Source organism: Rana temporaria, chromosome 8 (genome assembly GCF_905171775.1).
Source record: "Rana temporaria chromosome 8, aRanTem1.1, whole genome shotgun sequence".
NCBI lineage: Eukaryota > Metazoa > Chordata > Amphibia > Anura > Ranidae > Rana > Rana temporaria.
In genome coordinates this window covers 180,528,337-180,546,003 of record NC_053496.1, presented here as the reverse complement: position 1 = coordinate 180,546,003, position 17,667 = coordinate 180,528,337, and the positions used below count along the sequence as shown (strand labels likewise).

Genomic DNA, 17,667 nt, shown 5'->3' with positions numbered 1-17,667 from the left:
GATTGGTTTGCGCAAAAGTTATAGCGTCTGCAAAATATGGGATAGTTTTATGGCATTTTTATTAATATTTTTTTTTTACTAGTAATGCTGGCGATCTGCGATTTTTATCGGTACTGCGACCTTATGGCGGACACTTCGGACACTTTTGACACATTTTTTGGGACCATTGGCATTTTTATAGCAATCAGTGCTAAAAAAAATGCACTGATTACTGTAAACATGTCACTGGCAGTGAAGGGGTTAACACTATGGGGCGAGGAAGGGGTTAATTGTGTTCCCTAGGTGTGTTCTAACTGAAGGGGGGTGGACTGACTTGGGGAAATGACAGATCACTGTATGAACAGACGATCAGTCATTTCTCCCCCTGTGTTTACACACACAGCTCCCAGTTCTCGCTCTGTTATGAGCAATCGCGGGTGCCGGTGGTGATCGCGCCCGCCGGACACGCGCGTCGGTACCAGGGGCGAGCAGGGGGCGCGTGCGCCCCTAGTGGCTGCAATGCGTAATTATGTTATATTACGTGATTTTGCGCAGCCGAGCCGACCTGCCTCTGTAAAACTGCGGCGGCTGGTTGGCTAGTGGTTTAAGGGGAAGTTCCATTCGAATGGCGCCACCCTTTGGGCTGATTATACACATTTCCCTTCTCACAACTTGCTTCTGAGCATGCGCGTTCCCCCCCCCCCCCCGTTGTTAAAGCCTACACACGGACGTTTTTCACAACATGAAAAAGGTTGAGAAATAATAGAGCATGTTCTAAATTTTTCGTCGAGAAAAATGCTCTGGAGCTCTGGAGCCTACACACGACCGTTTTTAATGTATGTGGCATAAGGGGGGAACTCTGCAGACTCTGATGGCACAGTGCCTGCGTTTGGCATGGCACAGTGGCTGCGTTTGGCATGGCACAGTGGTGACAATTGATGGCACAGTGGCTGCGTTTGATGGCATGGCACAGTGGTGACAATTAATGGGCACAGTGGCGACAATTGATGGCACAGTGGCTGCGTTTGATGGCATGGCACAGTGGTGACAATTGATGGGCACAGTGGCGACAATTGATGGCACAGTGGCTGCGTTTGATGGCATGGCACAGTGGTGACAATTGATGGGCACAGTGGCGATAAATGATGGCACAGTGGTTGCGTTGCATGGCACAGTGGCTGCATTTGAAGGCATGGCACAGTGGCAACAATTGATGGCACAGTGGCAACAATTGATGGCATGGCACAGTGGCTGCATTTGATGGGCACAATAAGGCTGCAATTGTTTTTTTTTTTTTTGCGCTCCCCCAAAAATTTGGAGCACCAGCCGCCACTGCTCCCTGTACAGAGGTCCGTCACACACAAGGCCCAGGAGGAAGAGAGCGTGGGGCGGGTCTCTGGGCTTTTTTATAGCTCTTCCCAGCAATCTTCCTGATGGTAGCAAAGATCCCTGGGATATGTAGTCCAGGTGAATAGTCATGCGGAGCAATTGCCATTCTGAGGACCATACCATACCAATCCCACAATCGATCTCTGGGCTTTTTTATAGCTCTTCCCAGCAATCTTCCTGATGGTAGCAAAGATCCCTGGGATATGTAGTCCAGGTGAATAGTCATGCGGAGCAATTGCCATTCTGAGGACCATACCATACCAATCCCACAATCGATCCCTGGGATATGTAGTCCGGGTGTACAGTCACAAATGGACAAACTTACGAAAATACGAAACACCAAAACAGTAAAAGAACGAAAATTACATCTATAACGAATGATTTGCATTCCGTATTTTCAATCCTTTGTCTGTTGGTAATTTCGTATGTTCGTATTTCATTCAGGTGTTCGTAATTTCGTTTCTTTGTATGTTCGTAATTTTGTTTGTTCGTGTTCTCGAATCGTTCTTTTGAATGGACAGTATAAGAAAGTGTATCTTAAAATGTATGTTCGTAATTTCGTATGTTCGTATTTTCATTCGTTCGTAAATTTGTTTCTTTGTGTGTTCGGAATGGCAGTGTAGTAAGTGATGTATCTGATGTAGTGGTACTCTGGCCCAATTCCAGAGAATAAACCCATTCTGCCGTTGACCCAAATCATAATAGTGAAACATGCAGACCTAGAGAGAAACAGTCTACATCTTCACCTTTCCAACGTTCAGCCACAGAGAAGGGGCTGGACTTTTCAATTGGTCTTTTACAAACAGAATGTCATCATACACGTTAACACATTTCATTGGCTTAGTCCATATATAGTCCCTTATTACACGCCCCTGTGATGTCTGTTCTTGGCATCGTGGCACATGTTTCAAAGTCTTTGGGGGCCATCTTTGTTTCTTCAGTGGAGGGGGCTTTGGAGTGAAGAGGGAGGAGGGATGACAGCTGTTTAGGAGGGGTTTGAAGACTGTTTTTCACTCTTAAATCCTGGCCAAGATTTTAACCCAGGTAATGTCTTTTAAGGAAACTAACAGCATTGTATCATATTTTCACACATACATATGTAACATTTGAGTAGCTCAGGAGGAAAGTAATCATAACACAACATTTTTTTAGTACTTCCATCACATATCTTACTTAATATCTTAGCCAATCAGCTTATCTCTTTTGTGCCTGAGTCACAATGCATTCCGGAATCTTTTTAGATTCAGTTGAGGAGGAGACAGGTCTCGTGAGGGATTGGACTGGGAGTAAGTACAGGACTTTTTAGAAATTAAGCAAGATACACCCTCTCAAAATGGCGAACAGGGGCGGAGGTTATAGCCGCGCGTTGAAGACGAAACTAAAATACATTACGAATGACCGCAATGTATTGACGAAAGTACGAATGCATTCGAAGCACGGTAGGAGACTATAGCCGCGTGTTGAAAACAAAACTAAAATACGAGCTTGCAAATGAATTTACGAAAGTACGAATCTCGGTAGTAGACACGAATCAACTAAAACAAAACAATGCTATGAATCAACGGAAAAGGCAATCTCACAAAAGTAACAATTACTAAATTAAGTAGTGTACCGAATAAACGGAAATTATTATCTAACAAAATTACAAATTTAGAATCAAAGAAAATAAATTAGACAGAATTGCAAAATCATTCAGTATCAACAAAAATAAAACTGTTACGAAAATATGAACGAGTCCGAATATGAAAACTTGCGTCTTAAGAAATTACGAATCTTTACGAATTTTGTTGTGCACATGTCTAAGTACTAGTGTGAGATGCGCATGGAACTCATGCCTGTAATCAATTGTTACCAACAACGTTCTGCACCCAATAGAGAACCACCACATGAGGTCCCCATTCCCAATCAATTTTCTGGGAGGTATGACGACACCGTGTTACCTGGAACCTCATATGACCATTGATCGAACCCATACCCACTCATATCATGCCAAGTCGCAACGTTTCAATCGTCCCCGTTTTCAGGGAGGGGCATATGAGATGCCATCATATCGTCCACACGCCCAACCCCCCCCCCCTCCCTCTAGAGGAGTCACACCATCCTCCTCCTCCTTCATATCATGATCTTTATGTTCCAGTTTTTTTTTTTTTAAGTTTACCATTTGTTTATAAAATAAACTCTATTTTATATAATGCACATTGCAATTATGTTTGTAAGATGCACTTGTTGTGTAGTCTTTTTATGATATATATATGCATTAATAAATGTATGCATTTTGCAAACTATTGTTCTTGCGTTTGTATTACGTGTTTACATGTGCACATATCAATTCTTCATATACATTTATATAGCACTACCCCCGGAAGAGCTGCTGGTTTGTTTTGGGTGGCATGTTACCTCGTGTTACTCCGCCGTCTAGGAGTATTTGGTGAAAGTAATGGAATGTCCACACCTGGACAGGCCTCTCTCACCAGCCTGGCAGCCAGAATGTCACTCGGAATTTGGGGAAAAGTCTCTGCCACAGACCCTCCCTATGGTTGAAACAGCGGAGATAATCCTCCTTAGCCGACTTCTCACCTGGATCAGGTAGTTTGGTAGGTTACCGACTGATAGGCGACTGACGTCCAGCCTCTCAGTACCCGGTTACCTCGATCCCCGGTGGATGGTCAAAACCCTTTTGGATCGCCAGCCTCTCTTGGCACTCCTCAGGCAGACTTTCCCTAGAACGGCTTCCTCTATCAGGACTAACGCTTGGGAGCTCTTTGGATTTGGGGACCCAGTCGTTCACTGGGGCCCAGCCACAGCTCAGATGCTGCAGACCAACGTGGTCCCGGCCTGGAAGGCCATTTCGCCAGGGTGCCATGGTATGGCTACCCTGAAGGTGGGCGCCACACTCGAAGAAGACCCAGATCAATGGCGTCTGTCCCATAAATACCCTCCCCCAGCATGCACAGCGAGGCAAACTCCCCCTGATAGGCTGCTGGGTAAGAGCTAAATTTGAACAAATTAACATGGTCAGAGTTACCTAACTCTCTGACCCCCTCTAAATTTAACCTAGCACCGGTTCTGGAAAGTAACCAGGCGCTACATTTACTTTAGCGGTATGCGTAAATGTTCATATGGTGATACTGCAACCCTACAATTCGTATCCTGCCTCAACAAGGCAGGTGTCCAAATTTTGAGGAGAAAGTCAAATCTAGTGAAGGAAATAGGTAAATTGTTAACCCTACATAACCATGAACATACAGTATGCTAAACCCAACCCTCTGCTAACCATAACTCTACCCTAGCCCTGTGCTAATCCTACCAATAACCCTATACTAATCCTAACTCAACCATAAGCCTATGCTAATCCTAACTCAACTCGCCTATGCTTACCGTAAACCCTATGCTAATCCTAACTCAGCCTATGCTAACGCTAACACCTATGCTAACCCAAACCCCTAACCCTATGCTAATCCTAACTCAGCCTATGCTTACCCTAACACCTATGCTAACCCAAACCCCTAACCCTATGCTAATCCTAACTCAGCCTATGCTAACCCTAACAAATATGCTAACCCAAACCCCTAACCCTATGCTAATCCTAACTCAGCCTATGCTAACCCAAACCCCTAAGGCCGCGTACACACGATCGGTCAAAACCGATGAAAACGGACTGAAGGGCCCCATCGGTCAGTTATCCTTCGGTCAAAAAAAAGAGAACTTGCTTTAAAATTGAACCGATGGACGCCTAACCGATAGGTCAAAACCGATCGTTAGTATGCACTAGGGGTGCGCATCTTCACCAGTCTCACGATTCGATTCGATTACGATTATCTGGTCAACGATTCGATTCGATTCGGCGATGCATCACGATTACCGACGAGCTCTCACTTCCGCTTGGGCCGCCTAGGTGGCACTTCCTCCCCGCAATCTTCTGAGACAAATCACAGGTTCCAGAAGATTGCCCAGCTATGCAGGACAGCGCAGTGAGACATGTACACCTGGCTGTGAAGCTGCAAGCTGTCACAGCCGGATGCCCACAGAAGTATTGCCAGCGCCGTGGACAGAATGGAGTGTTCGGGTGGCAACATCGCTGGATTGTGGGACAGGTGAGTGTCTTTTTATTAAAAGTCAGAAGATACTTTTTTTTGTAGCTGCTGACTTTTAATATGTTTTTTTTTACTGAACTCTGCTTTTAAATAAAAATAACCTCACTCCCTTAAAGTGGAGTTCCACCCAAAAGTGGAACTTCTCCTTTAAGCACTCCTCGCCCCCTGACATGCCATATTTGGCATATCATTTTTTTTGGGGGGGGGGTCCTCTTTTTAGTGGGACTTCCTGTCCTGGCTGCCTAGGTGACTCCTTCTGTCGCCCTAGGTGGCCCCTCCATGCCAGCGATCTTCTGGGACACAGGTCCCAGAAGTTTGGCTGGCCAATGGCAGATCACAGTGCGCGCCTGGCCATGAAGCCGTAAGCTATCATGGCCAGGTGCCCACAGTAGATATGATGGCATTGAGGAGAGGAGCGGGGAAAGGTATGGGGCTCTGTGCGGTCGCATCGGTGGACCGTGGCACAAGTGTCGGTTTAATAAAAGTCACCAGCTACACTTTTGGTAGCTGCTGACTTTTACTAAACTAAAAAGCGGTGGAACTCCACTATAAAAAGTGATTAGTGCACTACAGGGTACAGGAATATACAAATGTGGCTGCTGGGAGGTCTGGAGGGATTATAATTCACAGCAAGTTCCCTGTACTGTCTGTGTTGAAATTTCCCTGGCTTCCCAAGTTCGCACATTCCAGCACACTAGGAGTTAACACAATGGAATGTGCGAACTTAGGACACCAGAGAAATGTCAACATAGAGCACATGGAGGAGGAGAAAGAATACTGCTGTAATTAAGAATCCCCTATTTGCAATACATGCCGTTCTAAACCATTTAATGGCCACTGCTGCATGTGCTGTTTAAAATATATACAGTCAGCTTCTCATACCTTCGTTTCTGTGTGTGCTGCTCTCTGTATTTCCGCACATGTGACTCTGTCCTGTCCGGCCCGCCTCTCACCACTCGTTCTCCTCTTTCCCGACTTCAGTGGGAGTTCTCAGCCCCGCCCACCAACTGTACTATAGCTATCAGATGAGAAGAGAGGCGGGCGGGGCTGAGACGTAGGAGGTGAGAGGCGGGCCGGAGCTAACATGAGAGGATTCCGGAATATACAGACAGCAATATAAGTATGAAACACTGTGTATTTTAAAAAGTACATGCAGCAGTGGCCATATAGTGTATTATAGCGGCATTTAATGCAAAATGGGTATTTTATTAGACGCGCTCGGAGCGATCTCCCAAAAGAGGGGCGGGGCAAGTCGGGATGACGTCACCCGACATCGATTATTGGGGCCACATGCATCGATGCCGAATCGGGGGCCCCCGAATCGCGATGCATCGATTATATTCAACACCCCTAGTATGCACAAGCATCGGTCAAAAAGCCACGCATGCGCAGAATCAAGTCGACGCATGCTTGGAAGCATTGAACTTCGGTTTTTTTTCAGCACGTCGTGTGTTTTACGTCACCGCGTTCTGAAAAGATTGTTTTATTAACCGATGGTGTGTAGGCACATCAGACCATCCTTCAGCTTTATCGGTTAACCGATGAAACGGTCCTTCAGTCAGTTTTCACTGGTTTTGACCGATCGTGTGTACGCGGTCTAATGCTATGCTAATCCTAACTCAACCCTAAGCCCTAGGAACAGACATATTTATTATTTAGGTAGGGGGGGGGGGGTAAGAAAAATATATATATTTCAGTGCCGCATATTCATTAATATATATTTTATATTATAACTTTCCATTTGTCAAGTATTCACTCATAATTAAAATATGCAAACAAATAAGAATGCACCAAAAAGAAGCTGTCGATTTATATAAAAAACAATATATAGGCTGCAGTTTTAAAAATTTCCACAAGGTGGTGATCTCACTTATTGTTCGAGGAACGCCGAGCAGCGAGAGGATACCAAACAAAGAACAGACAGGAAGTTCCGGGTCAGAGGTCAGTCTGGAGGAGGAGGAGAGGAGACGTTAGAGCTGGCAGAGGAGGTAATAAGATTTTATGTTCTATTTATACCCGGGAACCCCCCCGTCATGTCCGTCCTCTTCCTCCATAGTCACTGTGATGTCTGTTTACTGTATGTCTCTAACCTAAATATAGAGCCATTTATTCAACTGTCCATCCAGAGCCTCTGGTTTATAGACCAGATACATCCTAAATATAGAGCCATTTATCCAACTGTCCATCCAGAGCCTCTGGTTTATAGACCAGATACATCCTAAATATAGAACCATTTAACCATTTAAGGAATGGATACTAAGCGCCCTAAGGCGATTCATTTCGCATTGGCTGCGCTATATAAGTTTCTCACTCACTGATTTATCCAACTGCCCATCCAGAGCCTCTGGTTTATAGAACTGATATATCCTAATTATATGTCCTGATTTTTCTGAGGTGTTAGGATGTCACTGTCTATTTCTTCATGTAGGAGTATCTAGAAGGACACAAGGATCTCTACAAGGACGTCATGATGGAGAATCAGCCGCCCCTCACATCACCGGGTAAGAGGAGACTTTATTGTAAAGGAGAGAGCAGTACGGAGGCTCCACCTAGATCCCCCATCATCTGATAAACACATAGAAACAATGTATTCAGTCAGTGTGTGTGTTTCCTACAGAGGGGTCCAGTAATGGGAACCCACCAGAGAGATGTCCCGTCCTCTGTATTCCCAGCTAACAGTGGGGCCCAAACTGTAGGGTGGTGCACATTATTGTAAAGGAGAGAGCAGTACGGAGGGTCCACCTAGATCCCCCATCATCTGATAAACACATAGAAACAATGTATTCAGTCAGTGTGTGTGTTTCCTACAGATGGATCCAGTAATGGGAACCCACCAGAGAGATGTCCCCGTCCTCTGTATTTACGGGATTCCACACAGGAAGGCCACACCATCCCTCACCATCATCAGGTAGGTGGGACTGAGCATGTAGACCTAAATATATATTTTGCGGAATGGGGTAACATTCCTATATGTCATCTCTTGCTCCTTTTTACAAATGTGTTTTTTTTATCTTTGGGGTTTAGGGTGCAAAACTAAAAGGCATTAAAGTTGAGGTTAAAGAGGAAGAAGAAGAGAGGTTGGTGAGTGGAGATCAGCAGTCTACGGAGGAGGGAGGTCCTCTGTATTCCCAGGATTCTACACGGGAAGATCACCACTATACAGAGAATGATCAGGTAGATGGGACGGGGCGAAAAACGTAAAAATAATTCTATAAGAAGACATTCTTCTGTGTCATCTCTTATTATTGGCAGCAGTGTTTCCAGGTGTTAAATTTCATTATCTCTACAATTTAGAATGAAGAACGGAAAGACATCAAAGTTGAGCATAAAGAAGAAGAAGAAGAGAGGTTGGTGAGTGGAGATCAGCAGTCTATGGAGGAGGGGGAGATGATTATGAAATGTAAGCCGGAGGAATTCTCTCTACATATCGACACAAGTAAGTCATAAACACTAAATTAAGAAAGTTCACATTCTACTTATCTTTTTTTTTTTTTTTTTTTGCAAAATTATTTTTATTAAACTATTTTTAAAACAGACATACAAACATTGAAAAAGAGTGACCCTGACACAGCGCCAGTGCGCCTCTATACGGCGCCTTCACACCGACTAGGAGCCGTGTAGAGCTGACTGCGCAGGCGCCGTATAGAGCCGACTCACGGTTTGGCTACTTTCGGAAAGTCGTGACGTGCCTTATCAGCCGGGGGGAGTTTTTCTCAGGCACGTCAATCATATGGGCGAAGTCCCAGATGACATTGCGGCACTGCACAAGAACGCCCACTCCCGCGGGAGCGAGTACCCAGAAGCCGGGAGGAAAATATCGATAATACTGTATGTACACCCCCAAAAAAAAAAAAAAAAACGGCATACTGTACATGTTTGAGGTATACTGAATGTAATGTTATATACTTGTTTTTTGGGTGAACCCCCCGCTTTAAGATAGCCTTCCTCCCATAGAAGAAAGGGATGTTCAGTAACGTTCTAAGAGCTCTGGAGGGAACCACCTCCTCTACCAGGCCCAATAGACATACCCTAATTGATACAGGGATAGGCACCTTCAGTATGTCTTCTATGCAGGAGGCCACCCCCTCCCAGAAGGTCTTGATCTGAGGGCATCCCCAGAAGATGTGTTTAGCATCAGCCGGTGTAAAGAAGCATCTCCAGCACTCCGAGGAGACAGATGGATCGATAACTGAAAGCCTGAAGTGTATTCGTCTATCCCTTGCAGAAACCAAGTGTTTGAAGGGGTGATCCCACATTTCATCCCATTCTTCCCCCCCTCTATGTCAGGGACTTCCCCATCCTAGCGCTTCCTACATTTAGTCAGCGCCACAGGGCTCCTCTTAAACAGTTCTGTTTTGGGAAGGTCTTCCACCATAAGCATATCTTCTAGAGCCAACGGGATGGACTCTACCGTCCGCTCCCGGAATTGAGCCTGGAAGGCATGGCGAAGTTGTATGAACCTAAAAAAATATGAGTTAGGGAGATCGTGTCTGGCCTTGAATTGAGCAAAAGTCAGTAGTACCCCATCCCTTGTGATGTCCTTTAGTAGCTTTATTCCCTTGACCACCCACACCATGGGATCCGAGAAGGAGTAGAAGTGAGGTCATTTAGGGTTCCCCCACAGCGGTGTCTGTGGCGAGAAGCCCAAATAACTCGGGCATGCTAACTCAACAGCCTTATCCCATGCTTTGATAGTAGCCTTCATGGACAGTGTGAGGGGTAGGTCTGATTTTGCACCCCTATGAATGGCCAAGCGAAGGGTCTCGTATGATCCTAAGTGAGCTGCATCCACAACTGTGGCGGAATCCCCATCATCAGATGTCAACCATCTATGGGCAAACACCAGTTGACTGCATTTACGAACGACAGCTATACTGATTAACCGAAAATCGTACGATCTGGCATCGTACGAAAAAAAAAATTCCGTGCAGGTCCGATAGAATAATATCAGATGAACTGTCCTGATCGGCTCTCGAAAGCTCTGTACTAACAATCCGATTATCATACGATCGTTTCGAAAGCGGCATTTTTCGTACGATTTTCGGATCGTGTGTGCGGGGGCCGGGCTTAAATAAGTGATGGAGGAAACCGACTTTAACGGCAGACTGTGGTCAGCCTTCTCCCCAGCCCCCTCATCCAAAGGCAGAATGGAGTACTTACTCCAATTCACCTTCAGGCACGAAAAAGTGGTAAAGTCATTCAGAATTTTCAGAGCCTCCCCTAGCGAAGAACCGGGGTCTTCAAGAAACATATAATGCCAGGCATTCCTTAATGGTTCCCACTCTAATGGCCTTGACTTCACCAGACAATCTGAGTGCCACTGCTAAAGGTTCCATCATAAGTGCGAAGATAAAAGGGGATAAAGGGCATCCCTGCCTAGTACCCCTACCCACTGAAAAGAAGGGAGAGGTAGACTGGCCCAGCCAAATTGCCACCCTGGGATTGCTATATAACAATGTTATCCACTGCCTGAAGACCCGGCCAAACGCCATTTCTTCCAGCACTCGGAGCATGTACTTCCAATCAATTGAGTCGAACGCCTTTTCAATGTCGATCGACACAACGATTCTGGTACCAGCACCAGGCCCTGAAAGTTGGAGATGAGTAAATAACCTTCTTAAATTGGTATCCGTAGACTTTCTGGGCATGAATCCCATCTGATCAATACTGACCAGGGAAGAAATCACCCCGACAAGCCTATTGGCCAAGACCTTCGTCAAAATCTTCAGATCCATGTTTAGCAGCGCATCGAGGCCTTCGGGTAATGACTGCGCTCCAAATAAGCATTTTAATAAATAAATAGGCCTGTAAAATGAACAGTCTAGAGGGTCTTTACCTGGTTTTAGCAGTAAGACCATGTACGCATCCAGCATAGAGGCTGGAAGCCTATTCAGTTCCAAACATTGGTCCAAAAGTGCATTAAGTCTAGGGGCTAACTCTTCGGCATAACTTTTGTAAAAGTCAGCTGGGAAACCATCCAGCCCCGGAGCCTTATGGGGGGGGAGGGGAGTCAAAAATAACTGCAGCTATTTCCTTATTGGTGATCTTATCATCCAAAGCTTTCTGTTCTGCGTTCGATATCCTCGGGAGGGGGCCGGCCAAAAGGACATCCAACGCAGCAGGGACATAGCTCGAATAGGGGAATAAAGGTCAGCAAAGAAGTCCCTAAATTCGGACATTATTTCTAAAGGGTCCACATTCTACTTACCTAAGAATAAAGCATGTAGTTACATGGATTGAAATATATGTGATAGTTATATATAATATATATATATATATATATATATATATATATATAAAGTGATAGTTGATCCAGGGGAGAACAAAAAAGCCACTTAAAGTTTGTCCATAATTCATTCAGTTAAAAGAGTTCCTTCTTTGTTTTAAAAGGCAGATAATTTCCCAGATCAACATTTTACAATGATTCTTACAAATATTAGAAGCTCTTTCGGTTTGCTAGAACAAGTTCCCGTAGAAGACTATGAAAGGTCCATTCCCCAATATAACGTCATGTTCCCAACAAATGAGGAGGAGATACTGTACACCGTATGAAAGGACCATCTCCATTCCTCAATATAACGTCATGTTCCCAACAAATGAGGAGGAGATACTGAGATTTCAGGCTTGGCTGGCTTAAATCAGGTTTGGTCTCCACTCAGAGACTGGCCACATAAATCACCTTGCAGGTGGACAGACAGAAATGGAGAAGGCCATATGAAAGGTCCATCTCTATTCCTCAATATAACGTCATGTTTCCAACAAATGAGGAGGAGATACTGTACACCATATGAAAGGTCCATCTCCATTCCTCAATATAACGTCATGTTCCCAACAAATGAGGAGGAGATACTGTACACCATATGAAAGGTCCATCTCCATTCCTCAATATAATGTCATGTTCCCAACAAATGAGAAGGAGATACTGTACACCATATCAAAGGTCCATCTCCATTCCTCAATATAATGTCATGTTCCCAACAAATGTGTTGAGTAAGGAAAAAAATTGAAGAGACTTAGAGGATGACCATAACTACATCATCAATGTATCTACTCCACAGCTAAATGTTCCATATAAAGGGTCCATCTCCATTCCTCAATATAACATCATGTTCCCAACAAATGAGGAGGATATACTGTACACCATATGAAAGGTCCATCTCCATTCCTCAATATAACGTCATGTTCCCAACCAATGAGGAGGATATACTGTACACCATATGAAAGGTCCATCTCCATTCCTCAATATAATGTCATGTTCCCAACCAATGAGGAGGAGATACTGTACACCATATGAAAGGTCCATCTCCATTCCTCAATATAATGTCATGTTCCCAACAAATGGGGAGGAGATACTGTACACCATATGAAAGGCCCATCTCCATTCCTCAATATAACGTCATGTTCCCAACAAATGAGGAGGAGATACGGTACACCATCTAAAGGATGTATCTACAATTCCTTATCTTTATCCAACTGATGTATCAGAGACAATGTTGGACTTGAGGGCTCCATGTGACCCTGTTGTACTTATTGTGAGGCTCTCAAACATGGGCCGCCGTAGTTGGAGTTTTCCTTACCTAGATGATTACTCCGGCAATCCAACTGCCATTTGTTGGTTAAATGGTTTATTTTTATTGTTTTTCACATTTTCTTTTCCCCTTGTAGTATGTTTTCGCTCTCTGACCATCTTGCCCAGTGTATACATATGACTTCTGAATACAAGATGTATGAGAACAGATATGACTTCTATTAAATATTTCTTTCCAGCAGATGGACGGTGTTTCTGGAATATAAATCCATCGGAGGGACATCTTATTATATCTCCAGATTGTAAGGCAGAAGATACCGACATTCCACAATATTCTCCCAAAGTCACCTCTGATTGGTTGGTTAGATCATCAGATCCTTCCAATCCTGAGGAACCTTCTGATAAATCCCATACTATGACTTCAGAGGTCCATCCAAGTTCTCACAGTGCTGACAGATCACCAGATCCATCCAATCCCCAGACATCTTCTTCAAGCCATAAGAAGGTTCACACAGGAGAGCGTTCATTTTCATGTTCAAAGTGCGGGAAATCTTTCACTGCAAACAAAAACCTTCTTATGCACCAGAGAATTCACACGGGTGAGCGTCCCTATCCATGTTCCGAGTGCGGGAAATGTTTCACTGCAAACAATAACCTTCTTAGGCACCAGAGAATTCACACGGGTGAACGTCCCTATCCATGTTCCGAGTGCGGGAAATGTTTCACTCAGAAACAGCAACTTATTGTACACCAGAAAATTCACACAGGTGAGCGTCCCTATCAATGTTCAGAGTGCGGGAAAAGTTTCATTCGAAAATCAGTCCTGATTTCCCATCAAAGAATTCACACCGGTGAGCGTCCTTTCTCTTGTTCAGAGTGCGGGAAAGGTTTCCTTAAAAAAGCAACCCTTATTATACACCACAGAACCCACACAGGTGAGCATCCTTATGTATGTTCAGAGTGCGGGAAGTGTTTCATTGAAAAAAAAAACCTTCTTCGACATCAGATAATTCACACGGGTGAGCGTCCTTTTTCATGTTCAGAGTGTGGGAAAAGTTTTACCCGTAAAGGAGAGCTTGTTGTACACCTGAAAATTCACACGGGTGAACGTCCTTTCTCTTGCTCAGAGTGCGGGAAACGTTTCCTTAAAAAAGGAAATCTTACCGAACACCAGAAAATTCACAACGGTGAGCGTCCTTTCCCTTGTTTGGAGTGCGGTAAAGGTTTCTTTAAAAAAGAAAGACTTATTGTACACCAGAGAAATCACACTGGCGAGCTCCCTTATTCATGTTCAGAGTGCGGGAAATCTTTCACTCAGGAAGGAGCACTTGTTAAACATCAGAAAATTCACACAGGTGAGCGTCCTTATCCATGTTCAGAGTGCGAGAAATTCTACATTCATAAAAGAGACCTTGTTAAACACCTGAAAATTCACACAGGTGAGCGTCCTAATTCCTGTTCAGAGTGCGGGAAATGTTTCAATGCGAAAGAACACCTTGTGCAACACCAGAGACTTCACTCGGGTCCGGATCTTTTGCTCAGGGGGGAGCACTCGTTGAACATCAGAGAAGTCACACAGGTGAACGCCCTTATGCATGTCCAGAGTGCGGGAAACCTTTCTCTTATACAGGAGGCCTTGTTAAACACCGGAGAATTCACATTGGTGAGCATCCCTGTTCATGTTCAGAGTGCGGGAAATGTTTCATTGTGAAAAGGACACCTTGTGCAACACCAGAGAATTCACAAGGGTGAGCGTCTTTTGTCATGTTCAGAACGTGGGAAATTTTTCAATCATAAACAACAACTTATTGGAAACCCGAAACACCAGAGAAAACACACCGCCGAGCGGCCTCATTGCATTCAGAGTGCGGGAAATGGTTTACAATAAAAAAGAAAAAATCTGAGACATCAGAGAGAACCCACCTGCTGATTCCTATGACAAATGTACAATGACTTTTTCAGGTGGAACTGAGTCTATAGAACATCTGAAGGACAGGAAATTGTCCTTCAAAGAGGTACATCCCAGGAGAAGTGATATTTAATTTCTAGGTTTGACGGAGCGAGTCTTCCCTTGTCTTCTTCTATTTCTTGGAGACTCTGATGATGGGACATACCAAGAGAACAAATGTTACCCTACGAGCCTCGGATTCTCCTAGGGAGGGGGTCAGATAGTCCCAAGTGGTGTACAAAGCACATCACAGTACATTGGGGGTATAGGAGGAATGTTTTAGTTTAGACACACCCCAAAACCTTGTGGACGGCCTTCCCAGAAGAGTTGAAGCTGTTATAGCTGCGAAGGGCAGGGCCAACTCAATATTGAACCCTACGGACTAAGACTGGGACGCCATTAAAGTTCATGTGTATGCAAAGGCAGGACGTCCCAATACTTTTGGTAATATAGCGTATGTTTCTTTTGACTCTCTCTCTAGCTGCAAGGCAGGTGAGCACCGCTTGCATTGGAGAAAGTAGACTGCACCCGTCTACACACAAGGGAGAGAGGGGCAGATCCTCATACATTTGCGGCGGCCGCAGCGTATGTAAGATACGCTACGCCGCTGTAACTTACTTTGATTTTGTTTGAATCCTCAACGAATCCGCGCCATAAGTTACGGCGGCGTAGCGTATATATCGCGGCGTAAGGGCGCGGAATTCAAATGCGGCGAGTAGGGGGCGTGTTTCATTTAAATGAAGCGCGTCCCCGCGCCGAACGAACTGCGCATGCGCCATCCATAAAAACTCCCAGGGTGCATTGCTCCAAGTGACGTCGCAAGGACGTCATTGTTTTCGACGTTTACATAAATGGTGTCCAGCCCCATTCACGGACGACTTACGCAAACGACGTAAAATTTTCAAAATTAGACGCGGGAACGACGGCCATACTTAACATTGAGTATGCCACCAGCTTTAACTATACGCCAGAAAAAGCCAAACGGAAACGGCGTCAAAAAATGCGACGGCCGCTCGTACGTTCGTGGATCGTTGGAAATAGCTAATTTGCATACTCGACGCGGAATACGACGGGAACGCCACCTAGCGGGTGCAGAAAAATTGCATCTAAGATCCGACGGCGTACTAAGGCGTACGCCTGTCGGATCTAACACAGATGTCGTCGTATCTTATTTTGTGAATACCAAAACAAAGATACAACGCGCAAAATTTTAAATTACGCAGCGTATCAACAGATACGCCGGCGTAATTTCTTTGAGGATCTGCAAAATTAGACAATATACAATATATATATATATACACACACAACATTCCAATGTGGCTATACCGTGAGTCCGATTAGTACAGACCACACTGTATTTCTCGGTCACCCTGTGCCCCTATTAGAGACACAGGGTGAATTACACATAAGAGGGTCCGGGGAAGCTGGACACATAGGCCCAGATTCACAGATAGCGGCGTATCTCTGTGCGGGCGTAGCGCATTTCATATACGCTACGCCGACGTAACATAGAGAGGCAAGTACAGTATTCACAAAGCACTTGCTCCCTAAGTTACGGTGGCGTAACGTAAATGGGCCGGCGTAAGCCCGCCTAATTCAAATTGGGAAGGTAGTGGGCGTGTTGTATTAAAATTACCTGTGACCCCGTGTAAATGAATTCCCGAATGAACGGCGCATGCGCGCATGCTCAGAATCACGTTGAATTTACGCCCTAAGATACGACGGCTCAATGGCAACAACGTGAACGTAACCTACGCCCAGCCCCATTCACATACGACTTACGTAAACGACGTAAAATACGACGGCTGTTCCGACGTCCATACCTTTGCATGGGCTGCGCCTCCTGTATGGTGGTTTAACTTTATGCCGGACGTACGCCTTACGTAAACGGCGTAGATTACAGCGACGGGCGCAAGTTTGTTCGCGAATCGGCGTATCTCGGTCATTTGCATATTCGACACGTAGATCAATGGAAGCGCCCCTTGCGGCCAGCGTAAATATGCGCCCAAGATACGACAGCGTAAGAGACTTACGTCAGTCGTATCTTGGACAAATTCTGGCGTATCTGATTCTTTGAATCAGGCGCATAGATACAACGCCTCACATTCGGACTTACGACGGCGTATTTGGAGATACGCCGTCGTATGTCCTTTCTGAATCCGGGCCAAAGTTTCCAGAGCTCTCCAAGGTAAGCTGAGTTGCACAAACCCCCCACCCAAAGTGACTCCTGTCACAGGGACGTAGACCCTGATCATAGAAGAACGTCTCATCCAGGATGTGGTTATTATTGAGTGAACAATGTGTGGTGGGGACTTTTCAGCATTGCAGTGTAAAACTTCGAAAGAGATTGGAACCGATGAGTTCTGAAGGTCCTCTCCTAGTACAATCATTCCTGGTGGTAGAATCCTTCGGCAGTGAAAGTTCCAATCTGTGGTATAAATCTGAGGCCCCGTACACACGTCCGAGGAACTCGACGGGCAAAACTCATCGTTTTGCTCGTCGAGTTCTGTGTAAAGCCGCCGAGGATCTCGGCGAGCCAACTTTCCTCATTGAACAACGAGGAAATAGAGAACATGTTCTCTATTTGGCTTCCTCGGCCGAAAGTGTACACACGACCGAGTTTCTCGGCAGAATTCAGCTCCGATCGAGTTTCTGGCTGAATTCTGACGAGAAACTTGGTCGTGTGTACGGGGCCCAAGCTGTGATCAGCTGGTCAGGGCTGAGGTCTC

At 45.1% G+C, this 17,667-nt stretch overlaps 2 protein-coding genes across 2 annotated transcripts in view; both read left to right on the top strand.

Moving 5' to 3' along the window:
- Positions 1-17,667, top strand: part of LOC120910566 (zinc finger protein 268-like) — a 129,011-nt gene that overhangs the window by 10,255 nt on the left and 101,089 nt on the right. The gene's annotated exons all lie outside the window — the stretch shown is intronic.
- Positions 8,532-15,290, top strand: LOC120910154 (zinc finger protein OZF-like). Its single transcript, XM_040322035.1, has 3 exons — positions 8,532-8,636; positions 8,757-8,898; positions 13,230-15,290. The coding sequence occupies exons 2-3, from the start codon at positions 8,835-8,837 to the stop codon at positions 14,699-14,701; spliced, it is 1,536 nt and encodes a 511-aa protein (XP_040177969.1). The 5' UTR covers positions 8,532-8,636; positions 8,757-8,834; the 3' UTR covers positions 14,702-15,290.

Bases quoted from the DNA above. Each gene is read 5' to 3' on its own strand.
- LOC120910154 (XM_040322035.1), top strand. From the start codon at position 8,835: ATGGAGGAGGGGGAGATGATTATGAAATGTAAGCCGGAGGAATTCTCT. The intron at 8,899-13,229 runs GTAAGTCATAAA...ATTTCTTTCCAG, and splicing joins CTCTCTACATATCGACACAA to CAGATGGACGGTGTTTCTGG.